Below are 26,814 nucleotides of genomic sequence, written 5' to 3' on the forward strand. Positions count from 1 at the left end.
CGGTTAAGCGAGATTAAGGGATGAGGCGGGCGAGTCGATCAAGTGTTCGAATTACGTTTTACAGCCACATGTCAACGAACGGTGCGTTTAAACGTTGGAAATTCAAACGGTTGTAGTGTGTGATATATATTCTCCGTGCGTCAATTTTGGCTCGACTTGGCTTTATTTAACCTTGTTTGACCAACACCAAGTGTAACGGTTTTACTATTCTTCATATTTTTTAACTGGTACAAAGTTGTATTTACTTATACACTGCGTATTGGTCAGATCACTTTCTTTATTGTATTCATTGTATAGCACTGTTGAAAGTTTGTTTTGATGAACAAAAGATAATAAAATACCAAACACTGTAAACAACATTATAACACAAATAACACAGTCTATGCATTTGCAGTCTCTCCATTTCCAATAGAATAAAAAAAAAAAATTAAAATAAATACCCCCGAAAGTTATTAATTGTATCAAATGTAGTCTCGACAATCAATAATATTTTAATTCGCCTCTACAATTGTATTTTTAATAACACATAACCATTATAAATGTGTAAGTAATGATTTTCACATCTGACAATAGGATATTATTATACTCGGGGCTTAAAGTGGCCAAAAAGTGCAGGGTAACTCTAATCCATTTATCATTCTTAGCGTTCCATATATTCCCATACTACGTACGTAATTAATTATAAATATATTAGGTTATTTTGAGGTGTTGTTAATGAAAATTTTTCTCCTCAAACTATTCATTGTAAATTACTTGTTGTTTTAAATAACATATTGTAAATATATTATAATAAAATTTAAATTAATTTAAAAAAATTATATGTAAGTATATATTACTATATAATTTATATTTAATATGAGTTAGTTTTGTTTGTAGACTATGTAATACTGTGTAACACCTAGTGACGACAGCTAAATTGCAAAGCCAATTGTTGAACTGTTTTATTGAGTGTTTCGATAAACTTCTCAGAGAAACAGAGAAGGACATATAGGCGCTATAAATGGTAGGAGGACTGAGTACCCGATATCGGGGTGTGTTGTGAATGTCAAACACATGGGCAGAGGGCCCCAGTCTATAATTAGACCCAATAATAAAAATTGTAAATATATAAAAAAAATAAAATAAAACCATTTTGTTATAATAATTATTAATGGAAATTGAACAATAGATCGATTTTTTTTTTTTTTTTTGTACACATCATCGTACATCAACATTTCTTTTGCAGACTGTATAACCAAAATTTAAAATAGTTTAGTTTCAATTGATTAAAGTTATGATTCCTCTGAGCGTCCTGATTCGAAGAGGGGGAGATTTAATTACATTTACACACGGAACAAAATCAGTGTAGTTGCGAGACTGTATGCCTTGTTATCAGTGTTGTACAATAGTTAAATTTATCTAGATGTTTCTAGATAACAAATTCATATTTTAATCTTATCTAGATAAAAAAAAAAAATTAATATCATCTGAATGAAAATTATGGTCATCCAGATAAATTTATCTAGATCAGCGATTCCCAAACTGGGGGTCGCGACCCCCTTTGGGGTCACCAGCAATCTTTTTAGGGTCACCAATATATAAAATAACTATTAAGGTGTTTTTATAAATATCATCATCATAATGATTGTTAAGAATTACAATTGGTAAAAGTTTAGGATTTTCAATTTAAACGTTATATAATTCATATTAATTCATCACTACTTTTTAATGTTATCATAGTAAAAGGGTCACTCAAAATCTTGGTGACATTATAGGGGATCACGACCACAAAAATTGAGAACCGCTGATCTAGATTATTCATAAAGAGTGAAATCTGTACTGGATCTCGATGTATCCGATTATAATATATAAGTTAAGACAGGATCATTTAATGAATTGACAAATATTGAAACGCAAAACGTTTCGGATGTTTGTTTATTTCACTCCCACTCGTCATTTAGTGTATCTATAGAGAACTTAGTGTAATGCGATCATAATACATTTCGTTTATTTTATGTGTATACCGGACATTTTTTTGTTTAACGCTCTTCTAACGTGTTCTTGTACATTTTCGTTTCTGAATCTGCCATATCCTATATATTCAAACGTCGTTAGATCTGTTTGTAAATCTGTGATTTGGAATTTTATATTTTTCCACAATGGACGTGAGTTTGGACGAATTAATCAAAAACAAAAGATCGTCATCCCACGGAGGACGCCGTGGGGGTGAAAAACAAGGCGGCTCCAGAGGATTCAGTGGTGGTAAACGCTGTGGCGGAATATCAAATTTCCGATCAAATGGAGCTGGTGGAAGCGGTGGTGGTCTTATGCGCAGGGGTAGATCCATGGCAAGGCGATCCAATGGATTTACTCCTTATTCGAAGGTGAAAAACATGTAAATGAACCGACTACCATTTGTGAAAATTCTGTAATTTAAATTTGGTTTTGTCGAGTTTTGTTCTTCAGTATTACGGATTAACCGTTATAAGTTGTAAAAAATTATTTTTATTGCAGTAACTAGTGTTTGAACCTCATCCTTAATTATTACTTGTTTGTTATTTGAATCTTTAGTAAAATTCGTGCTAACATTGATCAGGCCCTCCTAATGTAGGATTTATATTTTTAGATAAATACTTTTTTATAGATTATCTAATCATGACCCTTGGAAGGCAGTTATCATATTAAGGTACGGTTTACAAGTTGTGGCTGGTTGCAACAACTGGCCACTGCATATTGTCTGGTTTTCAATGAGTTATGCAAAACACAGCATTGCAGCGGAAAGTTTAGTAGGTTCCTAATAGTGCAATGTTCAGACGTATTTAATAATGTATTTAACTATATTTGTATAAACATAAATAATTAAAATTAATAACTACATATTTCATACTACTAACTAATACTAAACTAAGTCTACTAAGATGGAACAGATTATCATTAATAATAATAATTATAATCAACTGTTATTGGAAAAATAGCAAGAAGATGAATTACAAAATAATCTTTTAATAAATCTATTTTTATTACTATTACTATTAGTTAATAAAACTAAGAAAAAGAAGTTTTTTTTGAAACGTTAATTTATGGATATTTAAATCACAATAAACAAAAAATGTAGCTTTAGTTTAGCTAGTTTTTCCATTTAAATTATGACCAATTTTCATGTATTTACATTGAAATTGTAAAACCAAAAAAAAAATTAAAAATTTGAGCACAGTGCGACTAGTCCTAAACCATTGTAATTGACGGTCATGATAACTATTGTTCACACCCACACGTCAATCACATTCTATGCTAGGGTACTTATTTAAGTAACAGTCAATAGAACGATTGTTGCAGTTGGTCGTAGCTCGGAAACCTTACATTTACACAATCCCCATGTAACTATACAAATTATTATTCATTATTATATTTATAGAAGATTTATACTTATATAAGTATATTGATACAATATATATATATTAATTACAAATGATTTGTTAAAATTGATGATTATTTTTTCACCAATGTTTATAACAATTTCGGTGAAATTTCAAAATAATATTGGATTTTTAGAGGAATTTTTATAAGAAATAGGTTCTACATTTATAACTCGTTAAGTACCTAATTAAAAATATTATTGATAGTCATGAATGTCTATTCTGTTAGGTTGATTACTATTATATATTACCACCCTTGTAATTAGTTGATTATTTGTATATATATATTTTTTAATATATTGTTTTTTTTATTTATTATTGAACTATAATAGTATTGGGTACCTAACTAATTTATAAGTTATACAATTCAAAACAAGGTGCTTGTTCTAAAATTTTATATTCTTTTGTAAAAATGTTTCGTGAAATCAATGAATTAAAAAAAAAAAATTGCCTCTAAAACAATGGTAAATTTATACATATGACTATTACTTTTTTATCCTTAAATTAATCAAGACTAATATATTTATTGGTATCGTTGTGAGGACCAACAATAAACTAGGTATATTTTAAGTATGTTCATGAATGTGAACACACTTATTGTATATAATTTTTTGTTATATTACTATTTAAACGTTGTTATTAATACATTATGTTAATTTAAATGAGTGAATAGGTTCAGTAGTACTTCATTTTATATAGATACCATATATATATATATGAATTTTATATAATAAAAAAATATATAATGTTTAATTTTTATTTTATTTAGGCCTATGTAAATTCATCATCTACCCATGATTTGTATGAAGAACCTAAAAGACAGCAAATTAGAGGTGGTCTTTCAACTACTAATATTCATAAAATTGTTATATCAAACTTGGACTTTGAAGTTACATCTATAGATATACAGGTTTGAATAAAAATTTTAGGAATTTTTAAATTAATGTCTTTTTATACTATTAAAACTTATTAATGTCTGTTATACTTAAGTGTTGATCAGGGTTGGACTAGGACACCGGGGCACCAGGGCATGCCCCGATGGGCTGCTGTAATTTTGGTTAAAGAAAATTACTTAGATTTTTTTGTTTTTAATTTAATGCGTCAATCTTCTATTCGTAAAATAAAATAAAAAATATCGTCTTGTAACATGACATTACTAATGGATGCGGTGACACAGGATTAGGTAACTCGAAGTTTGAAAATTTAACATTTTTAATGTCGCGATAGGCCAATTGATAACAATGATTTCATCAGAATATTTATAAACAGAAAAATTGTAGGAAATTTGAATACAAAAGATGCGTACAATATGTTAATCATACGAAATATCGTTCGCGTTTGTTCAAACAACATTTTATTAAAATAAAATGTTGGTATGGGTTATGGTCTTAGAAGATTAATTTTTTAAGACCATGGTATGGGTAGACATTGTCACGCAATATATGCGATAACGAAATTGTTTTTCGGTAGTAATAATTTTTATAAGATTTATTAGACTTTTATTCAAAAACATTTTAATAGTTTTGACGTTCAGTCAATAACAAGTCTGTTACTATTTTCCAACCTTAATGGACTTTTGGGCCACATTCACAAATTAAAAATGGTTCTAGAGCCAGACAATATAAAAAATGTATATGATATTCAATGACATTTGCTAGTTTTGAAATTTACTGTGGGCCGCATAAAAGAGAGATTAGTTGCCGACCCCACTGTTCTAACTCAATTAAAATTAAATGTATGAACATATTTAAATCAAATCATTTTTTATGGTGTAAAATTTATCTTAATAGGTAGGTCATTATATCAATATTATAGATAAGATATATTATGCGTAAACTAAATTTTTTAAGGTATAACATTAAATATGAAAATATTCAAATGTACTTGTGTGAATATTGTTTTTTGAGTTACCAAGATACATTTTCAGTTAAACAATAATTTGATCAGGTACCTACCTACTTATAAAGTTTCATTGAGGCCGTTCGAAATTATTTTGCCCGGGCCGAGCTATAAAGCTAGTCCAACCCTGGTGTTGATAATTTTAGACCTAATGCAAGTATTTACTTAAGTTAATATTTATGTTAAGGTATAGTCAATTACAATATATCTTAGTTCTATAAATTTATTAGGCAATAAATATCACTATAAAAAGTCAATGAAACTACCAACCAAAGTTTATTTTAATAAATATTCATATTAATAAGGTTTTTTTTTTGTAAATTATTTAAATTTTATAAGTCTCCATATTCACTTATAATTAAATATGAAACTTACTATTTAGGAAAAATATTTTTAAGTTTGAAATATTAAAAAAAAAAAAAAAACTGCATAATAATCTTAATAATATATACTTTCTAGTATCATTGTCTATAATAGTGTTAGCGAACAAGATGTTTTAAGAAAAAGTTTAAGAAAAAGAAAAAAAGTTTTATTATTAAATGATTTCTCTATTAATTGTTAATAAATTATAAGTATATGTTATAAAAAACTGGTATATTAATTTTTCAAATCATCAAAATATAAATAAAACTAATTTATGTTGATAGGTTAAAATAGAAGTTGATAGATTTCCTGAAATGTGTTTTACTGAAAAAAACTAGGTTTCATTTTATAATCAATGTGAAATTCTTCTCAGTAACTTGTGACTTTAAAGAAGTACCTAATCTATATACTTGTATATTCCTTGATAAATTTCTGGACTTAAGAGTATTTTAATTTTTGTCTTGTGTTGGCTGGAAGTTATAATTTGATTAATTTGTATATTATATATTAGTTTTAATACTTTTTTTTTTTTTACAGGTGCTATTCAATGAGTTTGGTTCATTGAAAACTGCAGCAGTTCACTATGATAGATCTGGGAGATCTTTGGGAACAGCTGATGTTGTGTTTGGCAGTAAAAATGCCGCATTAAAAGTAATACGTCAATACAACAATGTACCACTTGATGGTATGTATTTTAAATATTTTGTAATTTTATAATTTTATTTTTAATTAATTTTATTGATTATTTAAGGTCGTCCTATGAAAATTGAATTTGTAACTGATTTTTCAACTATTGCCAACCTTGCTCCTCATCTCAGTAGACCAACACCATTGCCTGTACGAGGTATTCGTGATGGTATGTTCCTATATTGTACTAAGGAATATATTTATTTATATATTTTAAATTAAATTATAATAGTTATAATTCAAATTATTTTCTTTATAGGAGTAAGAGGTAAACATGTCAAACGTGAAAGTATCCGTGGTAACTCCAGAGGACGTGGTGGTAAAGCTGGCAGGAATAGTGAAAAGAAAATGCCAAACAAAAATGAATTAGATGCACAATTTGATAGATATATCAAATTTAACAAAAGCAAGAATAATTGATTTCATGTTTATATTTTTGACTTTTTTCTAATATTTTTAAGTAAACTAATGTTCGAAAATTCAAACAGTGTTACTAAGTTATTTGACAGATTAATAATTAGATAAATTATATTAATTATTAATAATTATTAATTAGACTTAATAATTTCTTGATAGATTAATAGCAATTATGACCTGTTGATCTCCATATTTGGCCTTTAAATGTATATTATGTGATTTTGTACTGCATTATGATTTTTATTATATTTTTATATTCAGTCCCAGACATTTATTTTATTTTTGAAACTCAAATTATATACTATAATAACGATTTAATGTGTTAATGAAATTAAGAAGTACTATGCCTCAAAAGAGATTAAATAGCTTTCAACTATAGAGCAATATATGACAATAAATTAAAATTTCAAAGACATTGGTGATATTAAAAACTAGACTGAACGCAGAATTGTTTTATAATCAATTATAATTATTTATGAAATTTATTTTGTTTATTCATCTAAGTATATACCTCATCACGTTTTTTATTATTTACTCTATTTAAATAAATCACTCAATCCATTTCAAATGTTATGTATTTAATTTCTTTTTCGAAATTTATTCTAAATTTTAATTATCAAGACAGTTATAACAATGAGGAAATGGCTATTCAGTCATTTTTTTTAGGAAAAATTAAACAGTTAGGTATTTAGATATTTGTGTAAATATTTTTACCTGCATTTTGAACGCTTAAATTAATTTTCAGTGGTATTGGGGGTAGGCAGTGGCACCTTTTTGTATACTCTGTAAAAGAGGTCTATCTACGCCTATGTGAACCGGTAATGGTAATTGGTGCAAATTTCATATTTGTAATATCCCATGGAGTGATCTCGGTCTGAAACATTACCCCATTTATACCGCAATGGATATTGAATTAATTTTAGGCAAATTATACCAGGATATTTATTTAATACATTATGAATTTTTTCTTTTATGGCCACGTTCAATGGTCCTTGTCGTAATGTTCTATGTATTTACAGTTTCTTCTATGAGTCCTAAACTTTGAATTAAAGTCAGTCTTCTTGTTTCTAGTTTTTTTATTGTTTCCTTCAAAAATCCAAGCAAACGTTGGCACAACCTGTTTTATTTTTTTAAAGTTCATTAATGTAGGTATATTGACTCGCTGTCAATACTTCAAACGCAAACACATATTAATAAATCATTATCAGGTTATAAAACTCGAACCTATATCAACTGTAGATTAAGTTCCATTATTGGTATTATTTTAATCACGTATTTTTAGAAAAATGGGAAATTGTCTGTATTGACTACTATAATAATAAATCTAAGGTACAATATTGAACGTACTAATAATTTTATTACAATGTCGTTATTTTTCTCTTCATTTTTGTGTCTCGTTATGATGTTGCAACTATGGATACGATTTATATGAAGTCAAATTTTTATAACAAACTACAAATTTTTTTTTTAAAATTTGGCTATCAATACTAGTTTTTTATCTAATGAACAGTATATGGAACATAACATAAAACTGTTAATGAGATGTAATCAAAAAAGGATTTATTGAGTTTTTTTATTAAGTAGGTGTTGTTTTATGGCCTTTTATTTTATGTGATCAATAATTTTATTGTTGTATTATGATTAGTGACGTATTTAAATGGTGATTCGGGAAGGCTGTAGCCCCTTTGAAATATTTAAGGGAGCGACAAAATTTTTACTGTGATTTTAAATAAAAATAAATCATTTTTTTCGCGTTCACAATGGAAAATTATGTATGAATGATAAATAAATAAAATTGTATGAAAAATAAATATAATACTATAAAATTATTTATATGATTTAATTGGTTAGGTAGCGTATAAAATTCATATATATTTAAGAGTATTTTATTGAGATATAAGTATTGGTTTAAACTTGATTTTTATGGGGATGGGACATTCAAACCAAAGAGCAAATGAAGGCATTAACTAATTAAAAAGTTAATTTTTGTTAAAACTTTTTAATTTAACTAGTTAGTTTATTTTCTAATAAACGTTTTAACTTAACTAGTTTAATTGGCAGTTGAAATAACTTAACTTTCCACAGATGATTTAAAAATGATCCATCAAGTTAAAAATTTTGACATTTTTCGTTTATACGTAAATATTAATATAAAAGTAAAATAATCATGTAAAGTAAAATAATCGCATACACTGTACATCAGATGTTATATTAAATTTTCTTGGTTGGGGCCCACCTTTGGGTATTGGGTACTGGTCATGGATACAGAATGTTATGTATAAAGAATTTTAACTATAAAGATAAATAAATACGGTAATGAGTGGCCCCTTGATGTACAATGTCATTTTTCAATCGTTTCGGCGCCACTGCTATATATTATGATAAAAATCTCAATACAATTTTGAATTATAATTTAGGAAATTAGATCTTTCTAAAGAATGCAGTCACTTTTTATGTGATCTACATGCTAATTAAAAAAAGTAGATTAACTTTTTTTTAACTTTTAACTTATCGAGCTAAATTTGTGAATTGTTAACTTATCGGTATTGTGTTAACTTAACTCAAGTTAATTATTTTCATTAACTTGCCCACCTTTGTCAAAGAGTACCATCAATGTGTCTCATAAAAGACAATTTTCTATAACATAATTTAGGTCATTAAAACTCAATTATTATTTTAGATATTATATTATATTACAAATATTGCGTAGTAGTGAACTGAAATGGGGGAAATTAATTTCGAGCGTAGTAAGCGAATTTTTAACGAATAATTTAAGACACTTGTTTTTAGCAGATGCGACACTTCAGTTTTAAAATAGGGCTGCCAATATTTTTACCAGGCCACAGTTATAACAATGAAAATTGAAATTTAGGTATGACGCTACCTATGTTGAAGTTATTTCATAACTTAGTATTAGGGATAAAAAATAAACCTACAAAAGAAACTGCAAATTTAAAATATAACCCAGTTTCTTTTGTACTTTTTTTAGATTACAGTAGTTATTGGTGAACAACTTTTTTTGTATAATATTTAATATGCTGTTATGTAATCTAGATTACACTGTCACCTATAAGCCCAATTCAAACATTAATCAATTCAATTTAACTCCGACACATCGGGCATCGGTACCAGCATGAAATTAAGGCAGACCAATTATGGTACGGGGAAAAATAGGGACACCAATGTATAACCAGCGTTCCCCAAATGGCATTTGGTTTTTAGTTTTGTTCTAAAGAGAAGAGAAGATACGATCCTGATTTAACGCAAAAATAATTTGTGCACGTGAACTCAGTAACAGTTAGATATAAGTAACAAATCGAAGATTGTTCTAAAATTTTCAATTAATTTATAAATGAAATGTTTAAGTTTTTGATATGGATTGCATTCAGCTGATAAGTTTAAAAAAAATCTGTTATGGTTGATACCATGATCTACAGCCATGGTATTACAGAATAAATTAAATATCATGGAATAAACTTTTTTGTATTGTAATTATTATGTGAGGTTAGCTTCTATACGATATCAATCGACTTTCGACGGTCGGTTTTTTCGATTTGTTTACGAAATCCATCAAAAAATTGATATCCTTTAAAATTAAAATTACGACTTTAATTTGAAATATACTTTTGATTCATATTTTTTAATAAAATAATTATCTTCATTTTTTTTCAGATTATTGTTTGTTTATACCTGACTAGAAAAAACCCGCTAAAATGTAAGTACATATAGTTAGTAATTTTATTAAAATTTGCACGTTGATAATTCTCATTATGCCTTAGTTTGATATAATGCTGAGTAAAATAATTTGTTTATTATGAAACAAATTTATGTATTATTTCCTAAAAATAACAACCTCTTTATTATGTTTATATTTAATAAATAAAAAAAAACTGTCATAACTTAATATGATTCTTCATTTGAATGTTTATCATTAATAATAACATAATTTTATCTGGATTGTTGATTTTAGTTTTACATTTTTTGCTTATACACATATTACTCAAAGATTGGACAGTAATAAACTTATGAAACAATAAGCAGTCTTAAATAATAGAGGATATTTGTGTTCAAAATATTATAATTTGATACTTTCAATTACAAAATTAAGACCAAATAGAAACATTACAATTTAGATATAATTATAATTATCTAGAAAAGATTTTTGTTCTTTTTCAATAATTACAGTTATGATTAATGATAAGCATAATTCTAAATTATTTATTGATACTATAATTTAAAACTTCTTTTTCTAATATCATAACTTTTTTGTTTAAAAAAAGGTAAGTATTAGATATAATATATTCGGTACTTGTCTGTTATCCCTACTACTGCAACTACTTAATTTTGTTATCTCAATTACCATGCCGAACATGTTTGGGGCTCCGCTAAATGAAGAAATAACAAGCATAGGGGAACAGACGCCATCATTTGGAGTATTATCTGGTAGAGTTTATCTAGAGACATAACATTGAAGGATTCGATAACATATTGAAAAATATTTCCAAAAATTGGTCACCAAAAATAGAATTATAAACTTATGCAACTGTAATTTTGATAATTTTGATGATTTTTTGTTTTATATTATAATAACTTCACTACTGCGATCATTTTAAAATTTGTAATTTGACGTTTTGTGATAATTTTAATGATTTTTATGTTTTATACATGATTTAAGATACCTAGTATTATCTTAAATCGTGGTTTTATACTATAACTCTCCACTACTGTGATAATTTATAGGATTACTGATAATAAACTTTATACTAATATACATTATAATATAAATTGGAAATTCATGACGTGTATTATGTATTAAAATACGGAACTATCTGGATAGTACTATAGTAGTCGAGATAACAGAATTGAGAGTTGCGGTAGTCACGGCATTGAGCGGTAGTAAGGATAACAGACAAGTACCTTATATTCTTGTTTTTTATTATTTTTCAATTGTTCCTATAGGGCTGCTGTAGCAAACAAGCCAAAATCTGAAATGACTCCAGAAGAGTTGGCTAAACGTGAAGAAGAAGAATTTACCACTGGTCCCATGTCTGTACTGACACAATCTGTTCGTAATAACACACAAGTACTGATAAACTGCCGAAACAATAGAAAACTTTTGGCGAGGATCAAAGCTTTTGACCGACATTGTAACATGGTATTGGAAAATGTCCGAGAAATGTGGACTGAGTTACCAAAGACTGGCAAAGGCAAGAAAAAGGTAAATTTGATAAGTTTTTAAAATATATTTGTTATTATTAAATGTATTTATTTGTTTTAGGCAAAAGCAGTTAGTCGTGATAAATATATTTCTAAAATGTTTCTGCGAGGAGATTCAGTGATTTTAGTAGTTAAAAACCCTAAAGAAGCTGTTCGTCAACAACCACCTGCCCCTTAAAATATATTTCCTTTTTTTAAGAACTAGATTTAAGAAGGGTTATATTGTTTACATATTTGTACTATACATTAAAAACAATTCTACCTATCTAAAGTTTTTCTTCATTCCTTTTATAGTTCTGCCTTTGTATGTTAATTATTCAACTATATAAATTTTTGTATTTTTTAATATACCACTAAAATACTATTGTGTCAAAATGTAATGTCAATATATATGATTAGAATATTGTTCATTGTTTGATTCATATGATTTGATATTTTGGTAATGAACATTATTTTGGTTATTCATAAAAAAATGTGCATTAATTAATATCGGGATATGATAAACTCATATATATTTTTTAAATTAAATGTAAAATATACCCCAATCACTAAAGGTACAACTACTCAAAATAAGTGAAATAATATAATTAGTTTTACAGAATTAATACTTTTATTACAATAACTTATGAAATTATTTTCACTAATTTTAATTACAATTTCTATATTTTTTATAAATTTAATAAAATAATTATAAAATAAAAAAGGAAATTAGTTAGACACGTAATTTAATACTATTAAATTTGTACACTATTTTACTTTGTTAACAAAATTATTTATCTATATTTTATTTTATTTATACATTTATTTTAAACATTTAAACTGATTCTAATGTTAACTGATATTAATGTGGAACAAATTATTAATGAAACAATGGTATCAATACAGAATAATATATTTTTTACTTAGTATATATAAATTATTTTTTTAAATGTATACGATGCTATTTAATGACTGTTTATATTATATACAATTTAAATGCTGGTTAAATTATAATATGATATAAGTATACATTATATACTTAACAGAGTGTTCTACAAATTGATGATAATCAGGCAAGATTATTTTTGTTGTCGATAGTACACCGCTAATTCTAAATACAATGTTTCCAAGTTAATACGTCTTAATACAACTATATCAATATTGTAAATTAATCATGGTAAAAGATGGATGAATGATAATTACAATTATTTTTTGCGAGTTGATAAATTATACTAAGCAACTAAATACTTATTTAAATTAAATATAACTTCAACATTTATAACTAATTAACTACAAGGCTTAAAGTGTAAGAATAAATACTTAATATTACATAGCTAATATGACTAATAATACTATACTTACTACATATCTAAATAATTATATGATTTACTATTAAATTGGAAAATAACTACATAATTTGACACACATTGTCCCTTTAACATTAACACTCGCAACCTCGCAATTTAACGAGCTGCTCTAAAAAAATAATATTAACGAAATTAGTTAATTAGTAACTGTGCAATCAATTCGGGAAGACTTAGACCCTGGACCCACTGTTCTTTGGAAAATTTAGAAACTTAAAAAACTTATTAAGAATTTTATTGTACTGAAGTAGGTATAAGCTATAGAGCAGTTGCACAAATTAAATATATTTTATCCATGGCAAGTAGTAACAATACATTTTTAACTCGTATGCTCCAGCTTGTCTGGTCGGTAAAGGGTTCATAAATTGTTTATTGTCATAAATTACATTCTATTTTGGTTTTCTACGGAAGTGTACTTTATCAATTTTTATCATTGTTTTTATTTTTACTGATAACATTAACGATTTTTCGTATATACCAATTTCATACACCACAACGAACAAAAGTCAATACTCAATCGCCATGAATTCTCATTTATTCAGTCTTCCTATTTCGCTTAACCAATTAATCTGAAACGTCATTGCCATTTAATTGACTCGTCATATCTCCCACAGGAGGAAAAATAATTAATAATTATATAAATAAAATTATTTAGAAGTATTTTAAAACATTTATTAGTTAGTAGTTTAACATGTATTCAGAAAATGATTTAATGTCATTGCTTCTAATTGGAATTTTAATGTAAACGTCAGTAGACATAAGCTAGTGGAAGTATTGTTAACAATATGGCAAGTAATTACAGTCAAGATGGGCAAGTTCCAACTCCACCTCGTAGGACTCGTACGAGCACTTCAGAAAAAGTAATGATGGTTGAATTAAATTGATTGCATACCAAGTAATAAGTATAATTATTCACACCCTTTTAAAGGTACCTTATGTTGTGGACGTGGTGGCCGAGAGATGTATAGTTCCAGCTATGGAGAGAATGTCACGGAGGGATCCTGATAGGGCAGAAATGATGTCTCCTTTAGATCGTTTAAGAAATAGTATGGATGAAATATTATATTGTTTGTTATTTATATAATATAAGTATTTTTTAACTGTTTGAAAATAACAGATGTGGATATGTCAGAAAATGTTGCTAGAATGGCATCACATCTCAAACAGTTAGAGAAAAAAAGAGACGAACTACAAAGACAATGTACAGCAATTGAAACCATGAACAGACAAAGTGAAGTGAATAGATTAATTGATAAAAACAAAGAACTGAAACAAGATATTTTTGTGTTAAAAAATCTTACTTATAGGTATAGTTAATATTTTCGCTTTAAAATTATTAAGTTTATTACAGTTTTACTTTTATATTTCATAGATTGAATAGAGAACTAGAAAAATGTCAAGATAAATTGCTTTCAAAGGATCAATTCCCTGAATCTGGTAGTAGTTATATGCGAGTGCAAGGTAAGATACAAAACACTTGAATTAACAGGGCTTCATCATTTTTTAAATTAATTGTTAAAAACATACTTCAATATTTTTCAAACACTTAATTTTATTTTGATTTTAGTAAATAAACATTGTATACATTTATTTATGTTGTAATCATCAGTATCAATCAAGCATATGCATATCTGATCTAGCATTTATATTTATTTTAATTAAATAAGTAGTTTTTTGTTTTTGAACATAACAATTCAATGCATAAGCTATAATTGACTCATATATGTATATCACATAGTAAAAAAAAATGATGTTACATTGATTTATGTTTTATATGCTTAATAATTCTAACATCATTTTTTTTACTATGTGATATATATGAGTCAATTATATATGTGTTAAAAGCTTACAATACACCTTTTGATTTTAAACTTTTTATTTATTGTACTCAAAAATATTAAAATTGATTTTGTGAATATTGAAAGTAAAAAAAAAAAAAAAATTAATAATTCCAAATATTTCAATGACTTGATAAAATATGTATAATAATCATTGGAATGTTTATCATATAATTTTCATACTTATTTATTCATCGATTTAGGCAGGTGGTTGCTCAATTATTATCTTTCATCTGCAAAATATGCTCCCTTAACACAATGATTTTTTTCACTTAACAATTATATTTGTTTGTATAATTATTATATAATATGTATATTTTGTATTTAATATAAAATAGTTAGTTTTGGTATTAGTTTTAGTAAAATGGTATTTTAGTATACCATTAGGTTATTTTTATTTTTTAAATAATCAGTAGTTTTTAAATATCACAAAAACCTTTTCTATATCCATACACAATAAGTAAATCAAAACATACAAAACAATAAAAATGTTATGATTAAATAGATAATAAATAATTGGATATTGAAAGTTAAATTAAATTTTAGTAACAATATTATGACAAAAGTACACATTAAATAAAAATAAAATACTAAGGTAAATTATTTTATTTGATCAACTTTTAAATTGATTAGATTAGCAATTTTAATTATAATTATAAGCCCAATAACATTACATATTTTTTTAAACTCCTCAAACTCATTGATTGACATAATTACAAATGTTGCACTGATACTAACTTTCTAGGAACTTAATGAACTTACAAACTTTCAAGTAATAATATAAGCATGATTATACATGTGCTTAATTTTATACTCTTATCTGGCCTCCATATTTAGTACTATGAGCCTTAATAATCTAATGGACTTATTGTCAATGATATGTCCAATAATTGTCAAGATATAAAATCTCAATAAAAAAAAAAAAAAAAAAAAAAGAAAACTTATTTTATGTCTTGTGTTTCTTTAAAATAATAACATATACAATTTTAACATTATATTTGAATTATATTATTTTAATTTTTGCTCAGAATTTTTTTTTATATATGATTATTAGAGGTCGAATTTATATTCTCTTAAAATCCTTGAATTATGATGTTTCTATGTTGTTTAAAAAGGCAATATTTTTTTTAAATGTTCTTTAAAAATAAAAGATGTACATTTTGTTATGTCCTTAAAAATATAAATATTCTTTCAATATTTTGTAAAACAATAAAATAAATTAATAAACTAAAATTACCTTGTTTAAATTTATAATTTATTAAATGTTACTAGTAATTTGATTCAATAAATAACATTTTTGAAAAAAAAAAATAGGTTGCCAATTTAAACTATTTTTAGATTACCCCTAATAACAAGTGGTTAATTTTTATAATAACCTAAATGAATATAAAAATAACTCACATAATGAATATTGTATTTATTAATTAATATAATCAAAATGCCAATGTATATAATACATGGATGTGTAGACAAATAATGGTTATTATAATTACTAATTATTTTCTTTAAAAAAAGTATATACAAAAATAAAATATTCAAAAACAAAAAAAATGTAAAAAAAGTTCTCAAGTACTCTCTAACATATTGAATATTCCCTAACCCCTAAAATATGCTTCTTCATATGAATTCTATATTTCATGAATTGTAAAGATATCTCATTCCCATTTAACTGCACAGACTAGAAATAAATATGTAAAATCATAAAAATTCAACCTCTAGAGATTATTTATTAATACTTTCAAATTTTTACATAATATTTGATTTATACTAACATTCAGATCTAGTGTTTTACCAGTTAAAAATATTTACTTTGTTTTACTATTTTTGTTATAAAGTTATAATATTATGTATATATAGTAAATTTTTTAATATTATATTTAATATTACATTTTTATTACTATAAATGGTACTGCCTGGTTTAATATGCCCAAATAGCAAATTTAGATAAAATTTAAACATACTATGTATGCAAAATGTATTGATAAAAATGAGAAAATTAATTATATTTAAAAACATTAACAAACTATACTTTGATAACATACTATAAACATAAGATTGTTTACAGATATTTTATATAATTTAATTTCATGCAAACAATTTTTTTTGTAGATCCAAAAAGTATAAATTGGCGAAGAGAAGATATTAATGCAGTGTCACCTTTGTTAGAAGCATATCAAACATCTTTAGAAGAAAAAGATGTTACCATTGAAGGTTATAAAAATGAACTTGCTCGATTTTCATCTAGAAGTAGAGAAATCGCAGCTGAAAACGAAAATCTTTATCAACAACTAGAAGAAGCAAATGAAAAAGTACCCATTACATTTTAATGTTTTAATATAATTATAGTACATACTTTACTATGTATGGATTTTACATGTATCTTATTTTTTATCTTCCAACTATATGGGGTTTTATAATAATCATTTAATTGTTAAGGTTGAAGTTACATATGGAGAATGGAAATCATTGGAATCTGAAGTAGCTATGCTAAAAGAACATAATGAGTTATTGGTTAGACAAGCAAAATTACACCAAGCAAAGTTGCAGGATTTACTGCGTTCATACCAATCTAGAGGTAAGTTTTATTGAAAAGAAAATAATTTACAACTATTGTATATATTTTGAATATATTTACTATTAAATAAAATATACTTAATAAGTCTTCAGAAGTGCAATATAAATGCAATCAGGTTGTAATTATTAACCTAACAGTTTTATGAATAATATTTATATTTAAAGTAAATTAAGTAACTTAAACTGGTTTTTTTCTGTTATTCAATCTTTTTTTATCTTTTGGTTTTGGACTTCTACTTGAAGATGGTACAATTTTTCTTTTTGATCCTAACAACTGCATTTCTACATGGTTGATAATTGATTCATAAACTTTATTTAATGAATCTAATTTATAAAATAGTTGCTGAGATATAAATACCTCTGGATTAGTATGTTCCATTTTTACACATAAATTATATAATAATGATCCTTTGAAAAAATTTTCAATGCGACATTGGTCATATGGAAAATCCAGTAATGAATTGAGTATCATAAAAAAATACACACAGCTTTGAAATTGAGCAAATGGATGTATAATTTTGTAATATAAAGGTTTGTTATTATATTGACCAACACAAAAATAATTCTTCAAATTGATTTTAGCTTGTTCACAATCTTCTTTTTTTACTTTAATTATGTTTTCTTCTATTATACTTTTATTGGTAACATTTTCAAGTGTTTTATTATCAGTGTCAATTTTTTTGATAATGTTAAATGTCATAGCACATACAATTAAAGCATACACATGCGTTGATTTTTTACTATTCGTTTGTATTGCCCAGTAAATTAATATTAAAACAAATAATTCCCATTCTTTTGGAACGCCATTAAAATTTTTAATGCCAATCAAATTTAGTATCATATTTTTGCGATATTCTAAATCGGTTTTATTTATATCGGCTAAAGGTACATAAGGATTTGTTATTCGTGATTTTATTTTATACTGACCTGTATTAAGTCCATTTTTTCTTCCAAGAGTAGGAACTGTGTAATTTTTCCCTATTAATAATCCAAAAATAACTTCTAAAATTTTGAAAGAAACTTCATAATATGGAGGTTTTTGATAGTCCTCAATTTGAACCTTAAAAAATATTTTTTTTAATGTGAGTATTGTCATTACTTCTGAGTTTATAGTACCCTTACGATAATTATTTTCTAACCAAAGAGGAAGTATAGTTTTTTCATTAGGTTTTAAATAATTCTTTAAACCATCTTGATATTTAGCCATTCTTTTATATTGGAGTACAAATGTTAAATACTTGCTATCTGTATTTTTATATTCTTTCATAATGTTTTTTATTTGATTATTTACATAATCCCTGCTGTGTGGTAAATTATAAGTCATATTGTATAACGCATTATTGATATCCTTTTGTCTTCGTAACCATTCTGTAATTCGCTTAAGTTTTAATCCACAATTAAATGTGCCAGGTCTTAACCTTAATAGTGAAGAAAATGTATCTTGTCTTATATAATCATTTCCCAAAAGTGCAGCTATTAAAGGTAAATAACTTGTATGCAATCCACCAAACTCATTCAGTAATTTTTCCACTTTATATAATCGACAATTTATCATTGTAGATTTAAAATCAAGTGTTATCATATCTAATGGTATATATGGTACTGTATTCATATAAAAATCTGAATCACGGCTAATAACCGGACATTTTAATAATTTAGCCATAGCAACAATCTCGGCATCTGCTTCAAAATCACAATTTACATGTGGTATATCCATATCATTAAGAATATCAAATAATATATCACTACCAAAGTATGGCATACAATCACTAGTTTTAATTTGATTACCATATAATTGAATTCTTTGGCTCATACGATTTATAATTGTTTCTATTTTACGTTGTTCATAAGCACCATCAAATACAAAGATAGGTATTACTTTACATCTAAGAAATAAGTTGATAAAATCAATGTAAACTGTTGCCATAATGTCATAATCACCTCCAAAAGCACTAGTTTGGTTTTCATGCATTCTGTAGAGGAAATTGGTTAAAGCATAACCATCTATAATTACTAATGTATCGGTTAATTGATGATTTTCAAAATATTGTGTTGAATTATTTTTTATAAATGAAGTTAATCCAGGAATTCCCATCTTAATTTTTGATTGATTTTATTCTGATTTTTCTGTGTAATAAAAAAAAAAGAAAATATTAGAAAAGTATAAATAAAATCAAAAAATTCAATTTAATGGACAATTTGGCTTTTTCATAAGATATATTGTGATATATAACTTTATATGTTATTCACTAGAGATCTAATTAAGCACTCAACAGTCTAACCATTAATACTGATATTTTATTTAGGATACACCATTGTCATTAAAACATATATCTAAAAAATTATATTAATCATCCAATCTCTTACATATTATTTTAAATATATTTTAATTTGTATGATACTTTGTTATTAAACAGTTGGGTGTTAATAATTTGTATATAATTTAAAACTTTCGATTAATTACTTTACCTGATTTTGAGACGTAATAAAACATTATTATAATGTGCTTACTTGGTATATAGTAGGGATGGCAAATCCATGGCACGCGAAAATTTTTACTATTATATATTATATAATATATAATATTATAGTACCTATAATATAAATATTTAACAAAGCTATATTATTATAATTATTATTATTATTATGTACCTAAATTAATCTTTTTATACTAATACATTAATTATAACAATCAAATTATAATGTAACAAAATATAATATTTTTTTCATGGCATGCTCTATAAAAAAAAAAAAGGTAATTTTGAGCATGCAGTATTCAAAAGGTTTGCCATCCCTGATATATAGTATACATTATCTTAAGCATATATTTAAATTACAATTTTTATACTTTTTTTGTTGAAATATTTCAAGTTTGATAACTTAAAATGTTTTATAAATATTATATTTTGTAACTAAATCATTCTAATCCAATCTACCTAGTTATAGACTATTAATTGTGTTTAAAATGATACTTGTGACTATAGTATGTGCTGAAATCATAATTAAAGTTTTAAGGTTCAAAAATATTAGATTCTTTTATTAGGAATAATTACGGAAATAATGTAAAACAATTAAATGTGCAAATGTATTTTATTCTTAATATTTAAATATTATAATGAATATTGTTCTTACTTATAACATTTTAGTAAATGTAAACGAAACTTGGTATTTTCAATATCAAAACAAACAATATTTTTAGATAATATAATTTTAAGAATTCATTTTTATTACTGTGTTACATAGAAATTAAATAGGTTATTTGCGTTATATTTAGCGTACTTTATTTTTTTGAAATAATATAAAATATAATTATAAAAAGTTAATGTCTAATTATAACAATAGTATCGAATACACTCATTAAATGAAAAAAAACTAAATAAAATAACACTTAAATTAATCGACTCGATTTAATATGATAACATTATTTGTGCCTGTTATGATACGGTCCTCGCTAGTTACGGGAAAATAACCACATTAGTTAGTTATATACATTCATTAGTTACGATATTCGTTACTAGGCGCGCTTCTACTCCTACTTGTACAACCTATGGATGGGTTAGTGCGGATTACCAAAAATTTTACGATCTCTCTTCCAATCCTCTCGGCTTTTCTACTTTCTACACCAATTCAGTAAATTATCTTAGTTCGCGCCCCTAGATCGTTGTAAATGGTATTTAGAAAGTAGTACATATCTAGTTAATAATTTCGGGTGTTTCAGTTTTTTTACGCTTTTTATCTACAGCCAGGGGCGCCATTTTAGTTATTTTTAAGGGTGTGCAAGTAATAATTATTAAAGAGACCAATTTTTTTCCCACCACCAGGCCAACATTTATGATTAGCAGTGATTACTGATCAGCCGCGATGCATGCACAACATTAAAGATTGGAAAACTGAAAGCCAAAGTGGAAAGGCCATGTATCAGTGATGCCTAGGCCGATAATTAAAGATGAAAAAAATTAAGGATGTGCGAGTGGACATCCTGCTCCCTCCCCCCAAATGGCGCCCCTATGAAAAGTTTTAGTTGGAATAATTTCGTCAATACTAGTCCAAATGTTGACTTTAATCAACAATTTGAAAAATGCATAATCTAAGCATACCTAATAATGAAACATACTGTCAAATAAGTAATATAAATTACAGTAAAAAGATATTGACATTTAATTTGATTTTTAATGTTAACGATGGTTGAAATCTAACCTGGTCTCTAAATATTTAAGTAATTGGAGAAATCGTGCAAGTGTAAATATTCATTGAATTATTAATTCTCTTCGTCTTTTAGTTACTGAACTGAATGGGGAACGAGATCATCTGGCTGAAAAATACGAGAATGCTCGTATAGAACTACTCCATTTGCAAGGTCGTGTGTCTACATTAGCTGAAGACTTGAATCGTATGAAAACCGAAGATAATAATAAAATTCCAATAGCTGTACATACGTCTGCTGTAAACGAGTGTCGAAGGTACTTACTATATTATAGTAGAAATTAAGTCGATAATTCGATTAATTTCAATTTTAGATTTTTCTTTTGTGCTAAACAATTATATTTTATTAATTGTAAAACGACCTAACTCTATGAATACATAATTTGTATTATATATTATTTTTTTCATAGACTTTTCGAAGAGCTTAAGTGTCGCTACGACGACGAGCGTGACACATTGATGCGAAGATTGATTACTTTTGAAGAGGAAAGGCCTACACTCGATATCAGAATCGTTTCCCTTACCACCGAATTAAATCAACAGCGGTCTATCAACAAAACTTTGGATCTCCAATGCTCGTAAGACATCTACAGAGTAAAATGTATTGTACAGTTATACGAAGGCACAATAATCTGTTGTGATGGAGGTATATATATAAACAGGGCACTGAGATATGGCTGGGAAATACAAGGTGTGGATGTAATTCAACGTTGGTCCATTAAATGTGTCTTTGGCATTTCAGTAATGGTTCCTCCCGCAAACCTCTTTCTTTACCTTTTTTTATAGTTAAAACTTATGGTTTTATGTACATTGTATATGTTTGTAAGTCGGTATCAATAAAACAGTAATATAATGGCGTCCCTTAAAAAAAGTTCACCTTAGGTAGCTGCCTTATTCGACATATTCTTTGTATGACCTTGGGAATTTCGAGTGTAACGATCGAAGTGAATTCACTCTTAAAAACATAACAATTGCGATTTGCACAACTAAACAATTTTTATAAGTAATTTATTATTGGAAAAATAATCACACTTATTTAAGATTTAGCAAACATGCAAGGTGAAACTTATACCTATTGTATATATCATACAGTGAAATATTTATTTTATGAACACTTTTCATAGCACTAATGCTAGAAAACTCTTTGTAATGGATATTTTAAAATAGCTAGTACATAGTAAGTACATTTACTTTTTATGAATACAATTCATTATCACTTTAACAGAAAATGTTTTATTATCAATAGTTTATATTGGAAATCTTTCTAAATTACTTAACAATTTATACGACGAATGGGTCAATCGATTTAGCTAACTTTTTATATGATCATATTTTATTCTACATCAAGATCGTAGGGAAGTTAGTATATTTTATATTGTATCGTATAATATGAGATAATATAGCGGTGTCCTGATATATTTTAGACATCGCAAAAGATTCTGTCTTCCTCTTTAATACTTATACAAAAAAGCCCCTAATTTTTCTTGAGATCTACTAAAACAGTCTCATTTTAAAACATTTTTACGGGAACTCAGAATAGCTTTAAAATCTAACGTATTATTTAAATGTAAACCAAACATGACTGTATAATACTTGAGCCTAGCAGACGGTGGAGTCCTGTACCTATAAAATGGTTCTATGCAACTGCCCGGTTTAGATCTTCGCGGAATGTGAACAGAATTCCAAAATATGTCGGTTGATAACTGTACTACGTTGACTACTATGTTTGTCTGTCTATTTTTACCTAGAATGAAACGTTTTTTCTTGATATTTCGCAGGCAATTGAAAGCGAAATGCGATGCGTTGGAGAAACATCTGTTCGAATGTGAATCGGAAAAAAATACCAACAAGAAACAGTTAGCGGACGCCATGGTGTTTCTGCGCGAGACTGTCAACGAACAGGAAGTGTTGTTGCGTCGTGCGGCTGGCGAAGGCCGAAATGATGCTTCTGCTGCCATGTTGAGCGCTTCAATAAGTGCCCGAGTAAAAGCTCTCACTGAACACTTGAAGGTACGCCCCGTCGTAGTGGTTTATACGTAAAATTATTCGTATAGCCCGTGGAAAGAGCACACATTTATTAGCAGCCCCTCTCTTTCCTAATGGTATGAGGTTTTTGGTACTTTCCCGGATAAAAAATTGTTTTTCCATTATTCGACCTAAGGCGCAATAATAATAAGTATTATATATCTATAAGTAGACTCTCGATTATTCGACATTCAAAGGATTTTCAGAAGTTGAAAAAATCGATTTAAAGAAGTTTTAACGAAAGTTCGAATTATCGAGGGGGGAAAAATGAAATAATTCAAATTAAAGAGTGTTGAACGTATTTATCATTTAATTAAATTTAATGTATTACTTATAGCAGGTACACTAGGTGTACATATTACATGTACTTTTTCACGTTAGTTAATTTTTTTAAAATTATGAATTTTTTCATAATAAATAAAACCAATTGCTTATTAGAATCAATCGATTGATTGAAATTGATGTATTTCACCTTGGTCCAAAAGTGTTCCTAATAAGCGGCTTTTACTTTATATATATCAGACCTGTGCCCAAGGGGGGATTTTGACGGTTTTAATCCCCATTGAATATTTTTTTACATACATTTTTACTAAGAATATACCTAATCCTCATTCTATAAAAATTAAACTGATTTGAAAATTAGTTAATTTTTATAAATTTTTTTATTAACAGTGCCAATTTTCTCAATTTGACGTGTTTTTCTTATTAATTTTCGGACATTTTCTACCTACTGTCGATTATCGTTGTAAATGCAGCCATCGATAGAACACATTTTCACTGACAAGTCAGTTATTCAAGCTGTTCAGACATTTACTCGTACTTCAATTGCCACGATCACTTTTTTTTTTCGATAAGTGACAAATCACAAACAACTATACTTTAAAGAACCCATTTTTTAATTGATTACGTTTTACTATATTATCATAGTATATTTTTAAGGATTATAGTGGTAATTCTGTCGTAAAAGTAACAGTTATAAAAATGTTTACATTTCATAATCGCGTACGGAAATTTGTTGGATACATATTAACTATGTTAATAATAAAACAATATTTTAATGGAAAAAAAATAACATCCTCATAATTTTATCTCATCATGTGTCAGTATTTATTATTAAAACACTACGATAATTATGTATAATACATGTAACATTAAATTTAGGCATTTGGTCATAGTCGCAACTAGAGCCTAAATATTGGGGGCGCTGAAATTACATAACTCACACTAACCCATGGGGGGCTACGCCAACACTCCCTCCCTCCCAAGTACCTTATCTCAATTTAATCATTAAATGTATCATAACAACACACATACACAAATATTTTAATTTATAAATATTAACAAGTATAAATTGTAACATACCTATTTATTTTATTATATTATTTTATTTAGGTTATACAGCACTAAGAAATATACAAATTAAAAAAAAATATTATACAATATACAACGTATAATATTTATGCTGGTATTATCTTGCGATGACTAGTGGAATATTTTTCAAGTAATTCTGACGATGTAATTAACTAATTAACTAATTAACTAATAGTCATGAACAATTTGTCTTTCTGATAATAGCATCAAATAAAAATAACTATATGAAATAAGAAAAACACTATTTTTTCACACAGTTTTTCAATTATTAATTTTTTAACTGGGGGTGCTAAATTAGAGCCTGGGGTGCTATAGCACCCCCCCCCCCCCCCCCCCCCCCTAGTTGCGCCTATGTATTTGGTATTGACTGCTATTTATTATCTTGGTGACGAATGATAGTTGATTTGTTCACTTAAGTCGGGCCGGGCCTTTCAATATTTTAACCGTTTTCCAAGTACTTGATGTGGATTTTTTTATTTTCGATAACGAATCACTCTCTTTTCACGTAATATCGTTTAAACATTATTCTTATTTTGTGTTTATTTTTTTCGTAGTGCGTAGAACAGGGCGCTCATCTAGAAGTAAACCGTCTGAGCGGCCGTCTGTACGAACAGTCAGCCGAGCTTGAAAGAATGAAAAAGACATACGAGAACGAAATCAACGCTCTGAAAAACGCACTCCTCCAGAAACAGAGCGTCATAGATACGATGGACGCGAGTCTGGAGAGATAGCGATGGTGTCCTTGCGCCGCTTGGTCTTCGTTGTGGTGCCGTAGTCTTAGTCAGTACATAATCCGAAGGGTATGAATAAGGTTGTAATAATGGAAAAAGCCAAAAATTAACTACAATAATATAGCTTTATCAAAGACTTTTAATCAAAAAAATGTAACTTAACCTCAAAGAATTAAAGTGTGTTCGTATAAATATTATTCTAAGAACAAGTATTATATGTTATGTATTATTATTATCATTATTATTATTATTATTATTATGATTATTATTATTATTATTAAATTTTCGTTATGTAGTTATAGAATTTTCACAAAAAAAAAAATAACAATAATACTTCCCCAGAAGACGATGATAGTAACAATTTGGTTATATTATTGATATTTATTATGTACATGTACAACATATCTATACGATTATTAAAACTATTTACATTATTAAAAATAAAAAATAAAAAAAATAGTAAATATATTTCATTAAAATATATACATATACACATATGTATGTATGTATATACTGATATAGATATAATGTTTTTATTAATTGTTGGGGTGTTATTTGACTAGGAAGAATGATGAATAGTAATATATAGAGCTGCAAGTCGTCTGGGAGATATCGCGAATTAACGAGTTGAAAATAAAAATACATATTTGTTGCTATGTGTAAAAAATCGCACCCCTGTCAGTTTTTCTCGTATGTACAGTCTATCGTTTATATCCGGAACGAGAAATGCCAGTGAACGTTCCGTGCGAAA

At 26.8% G+C, this 26,814-nt stretch overlaps 4 protein-coding genes across 11 annotated transcripts; 3 read left to right on the forward strand and 1 right to left on the reverse strand.

Moving 5' to 3' along the window:
• Positions 1-109: 109 nt before the first annotated feature.
• LOC112688776 (protein asteroid) lies at positions 110-20,905 on the reverse strand. Of its 8 annotated transcripts, none has more exons than XM_025562151.1 (3): positions 20,245-20,291; positions 18,661-19,860; positions 110-299 (listed from the first exon to the last, which is right to left on the reverse strand). In XM_025562151.1, the coding sequence occupies exons 2-3, from the start codon at positions 19,826-19,828 to the stop codon at positions 205-207; spliced, it is 1,263 nt and encodes a 420-aa protein (XP_025417936.1). In that variant the 5' UTR covers positions 19,829-19,860; positions 20,245-20,291; the 3' UTR covers positions 110-204. The 8 variants fall into 8 exon arrangements, with proteins under 8 accessions (XP_025417936.1, XP_025417943.1, XP_025417958.1 ...); XM_025562158.1 differs by lacking the exon at positions 110-299 and adding an exon at positions 7,553-7,635; XM_025562173.1 differs by lacking the exon at positions 110-299 and adding an exon at positions 7,835-7,878.
• LOC112688822 (THO complex subunit 4-like) lies at positions 1,601-6,764 on the forward strand. The gene is made up of 5 exons (XM_025562212.1): positions 1,601-2,363; positions 4,165-4,305; positions 6,195-6,342; positions 6,409-6,513; positions 6,604-6,764. Exons 1-5 carry the CDS (start codon positions 2,139-2,141, stop codon positions 6,762-6,764), a joined length of 780 nt encoding a protein of 259 aa, XP_025417997.1. The 5' UTR covers positions 1,601-2,138.
• LOC112688831 (small nuclear ribonucleoprotein Sm D2) lies at positions 10,292-12,249 on the forward strand. Its single transcript, XM_025562220.1, has 3 exons — positions 10,292-10,476; positions 11,721-11,979; positions 12,040-12,249. Coding segments are annotated over exons 1-3 (378 nt in total). The 5' UTR covers positions 10,292-10,474; the 3' UTR covers positions 12,157-12,249.
• LOC112688815 (paramyosin-like) lies at positions 13,463-26,286 on the forward strand. The gene is made up of 10 exons (XM_025562205.1): positions 13,463-14,181; positions 14,250-14,367; positions 14,439-14,628; positions 14,694-14,782; positions 17,269-17,468; positions 17,596-17,734; positions 22,013-22,193; positions 22,347-22,514; positions 23,715-23,946; positions 25,887-26,286. The coding sequence occupies exons 1-10, from the start codon at positions 14,107-14,109 to the stop codon at positions 26,061-26,063; spliced, it is 1,569 nt and encodes a 522-aa protein (XP_025417990.1). The 5' UTR covers positions 13,463-14,106; the 3' UTR covers positions 26,064-26,286.
• The last annotated feature ends 528 nt before the right edge of the window (positions 26,287-26,814 follow it).

This window comes from Sipha flava, unplaced genomic scaffold, assembly GCF_003268045.1.
Source record: "Sipha flava isolate LNK unplaced genomic scaffold, YSA_version1 111_pilon_pilon, whole genome shotgun sequence".
Lineage (NCBI taxonomy): Eukaryota > Metazoa > Arthropoda > Insecta > Hemiptera > Aphididae > Sipha > Sipha flava.

Coding starts and splice junctions, on each gene's coding strand:
- LOC112688776 (XM_025562144.1), bottom strand. CDS start 19,828: ATGGGAATTCCTGGATTAACTTCATTTATAAAAAATAATTCAACACAA.
- LOC112688822 (XM_025562212.1), top strand. CDS start 2,139: ATGGACGTGAGTTTGGACGAATTAATCAAAAACAAAAGATCGTCATCC. Junction 2,364..4,164: donor GATTTACTCCTTATTCGAAG/GTGAAAAACATG, acceptor TATTTTATTTAG/GCCTATGTAAATTCATCATC. Junction 4,306..6,194: donor TTACATCTATAGATATACAG/GTTTGAATAAAA, acceptor TTTTTTTTACAG/GTGCTATTCAATGAGTTTGG.
- LOC112688831 (XM_025562220.1), top strand. Junction 11,980..12,039: donor CTGGCAAAGGCAAGAAAAAG/GTAAATTTGATA, acceptor TATTTGTTTTAG/GCAAAAGCAGTTAGTCGTGA.
- LOC112688815 (XM_025562205.1), top strand. CDS start 14,107: ATGGCAAGTAATTACAGTCAAGATGGGCAAGTTCCAACTCCACCTCGT. Junction 14,368..14,438: donor TTTAGATCGTTTAAGAAATA/GTATGGATGAAA, acceptor TGAAAATAACAG/ATGTGGATATGTCAGAAAAT. Junction 14,783..17,268: donor TAGTTATATGCGAGTGCAAG/GTAAGATACAAA, acceptor TTTTTTTTGTAG/ATCCAAAAAGTATAAATTGG.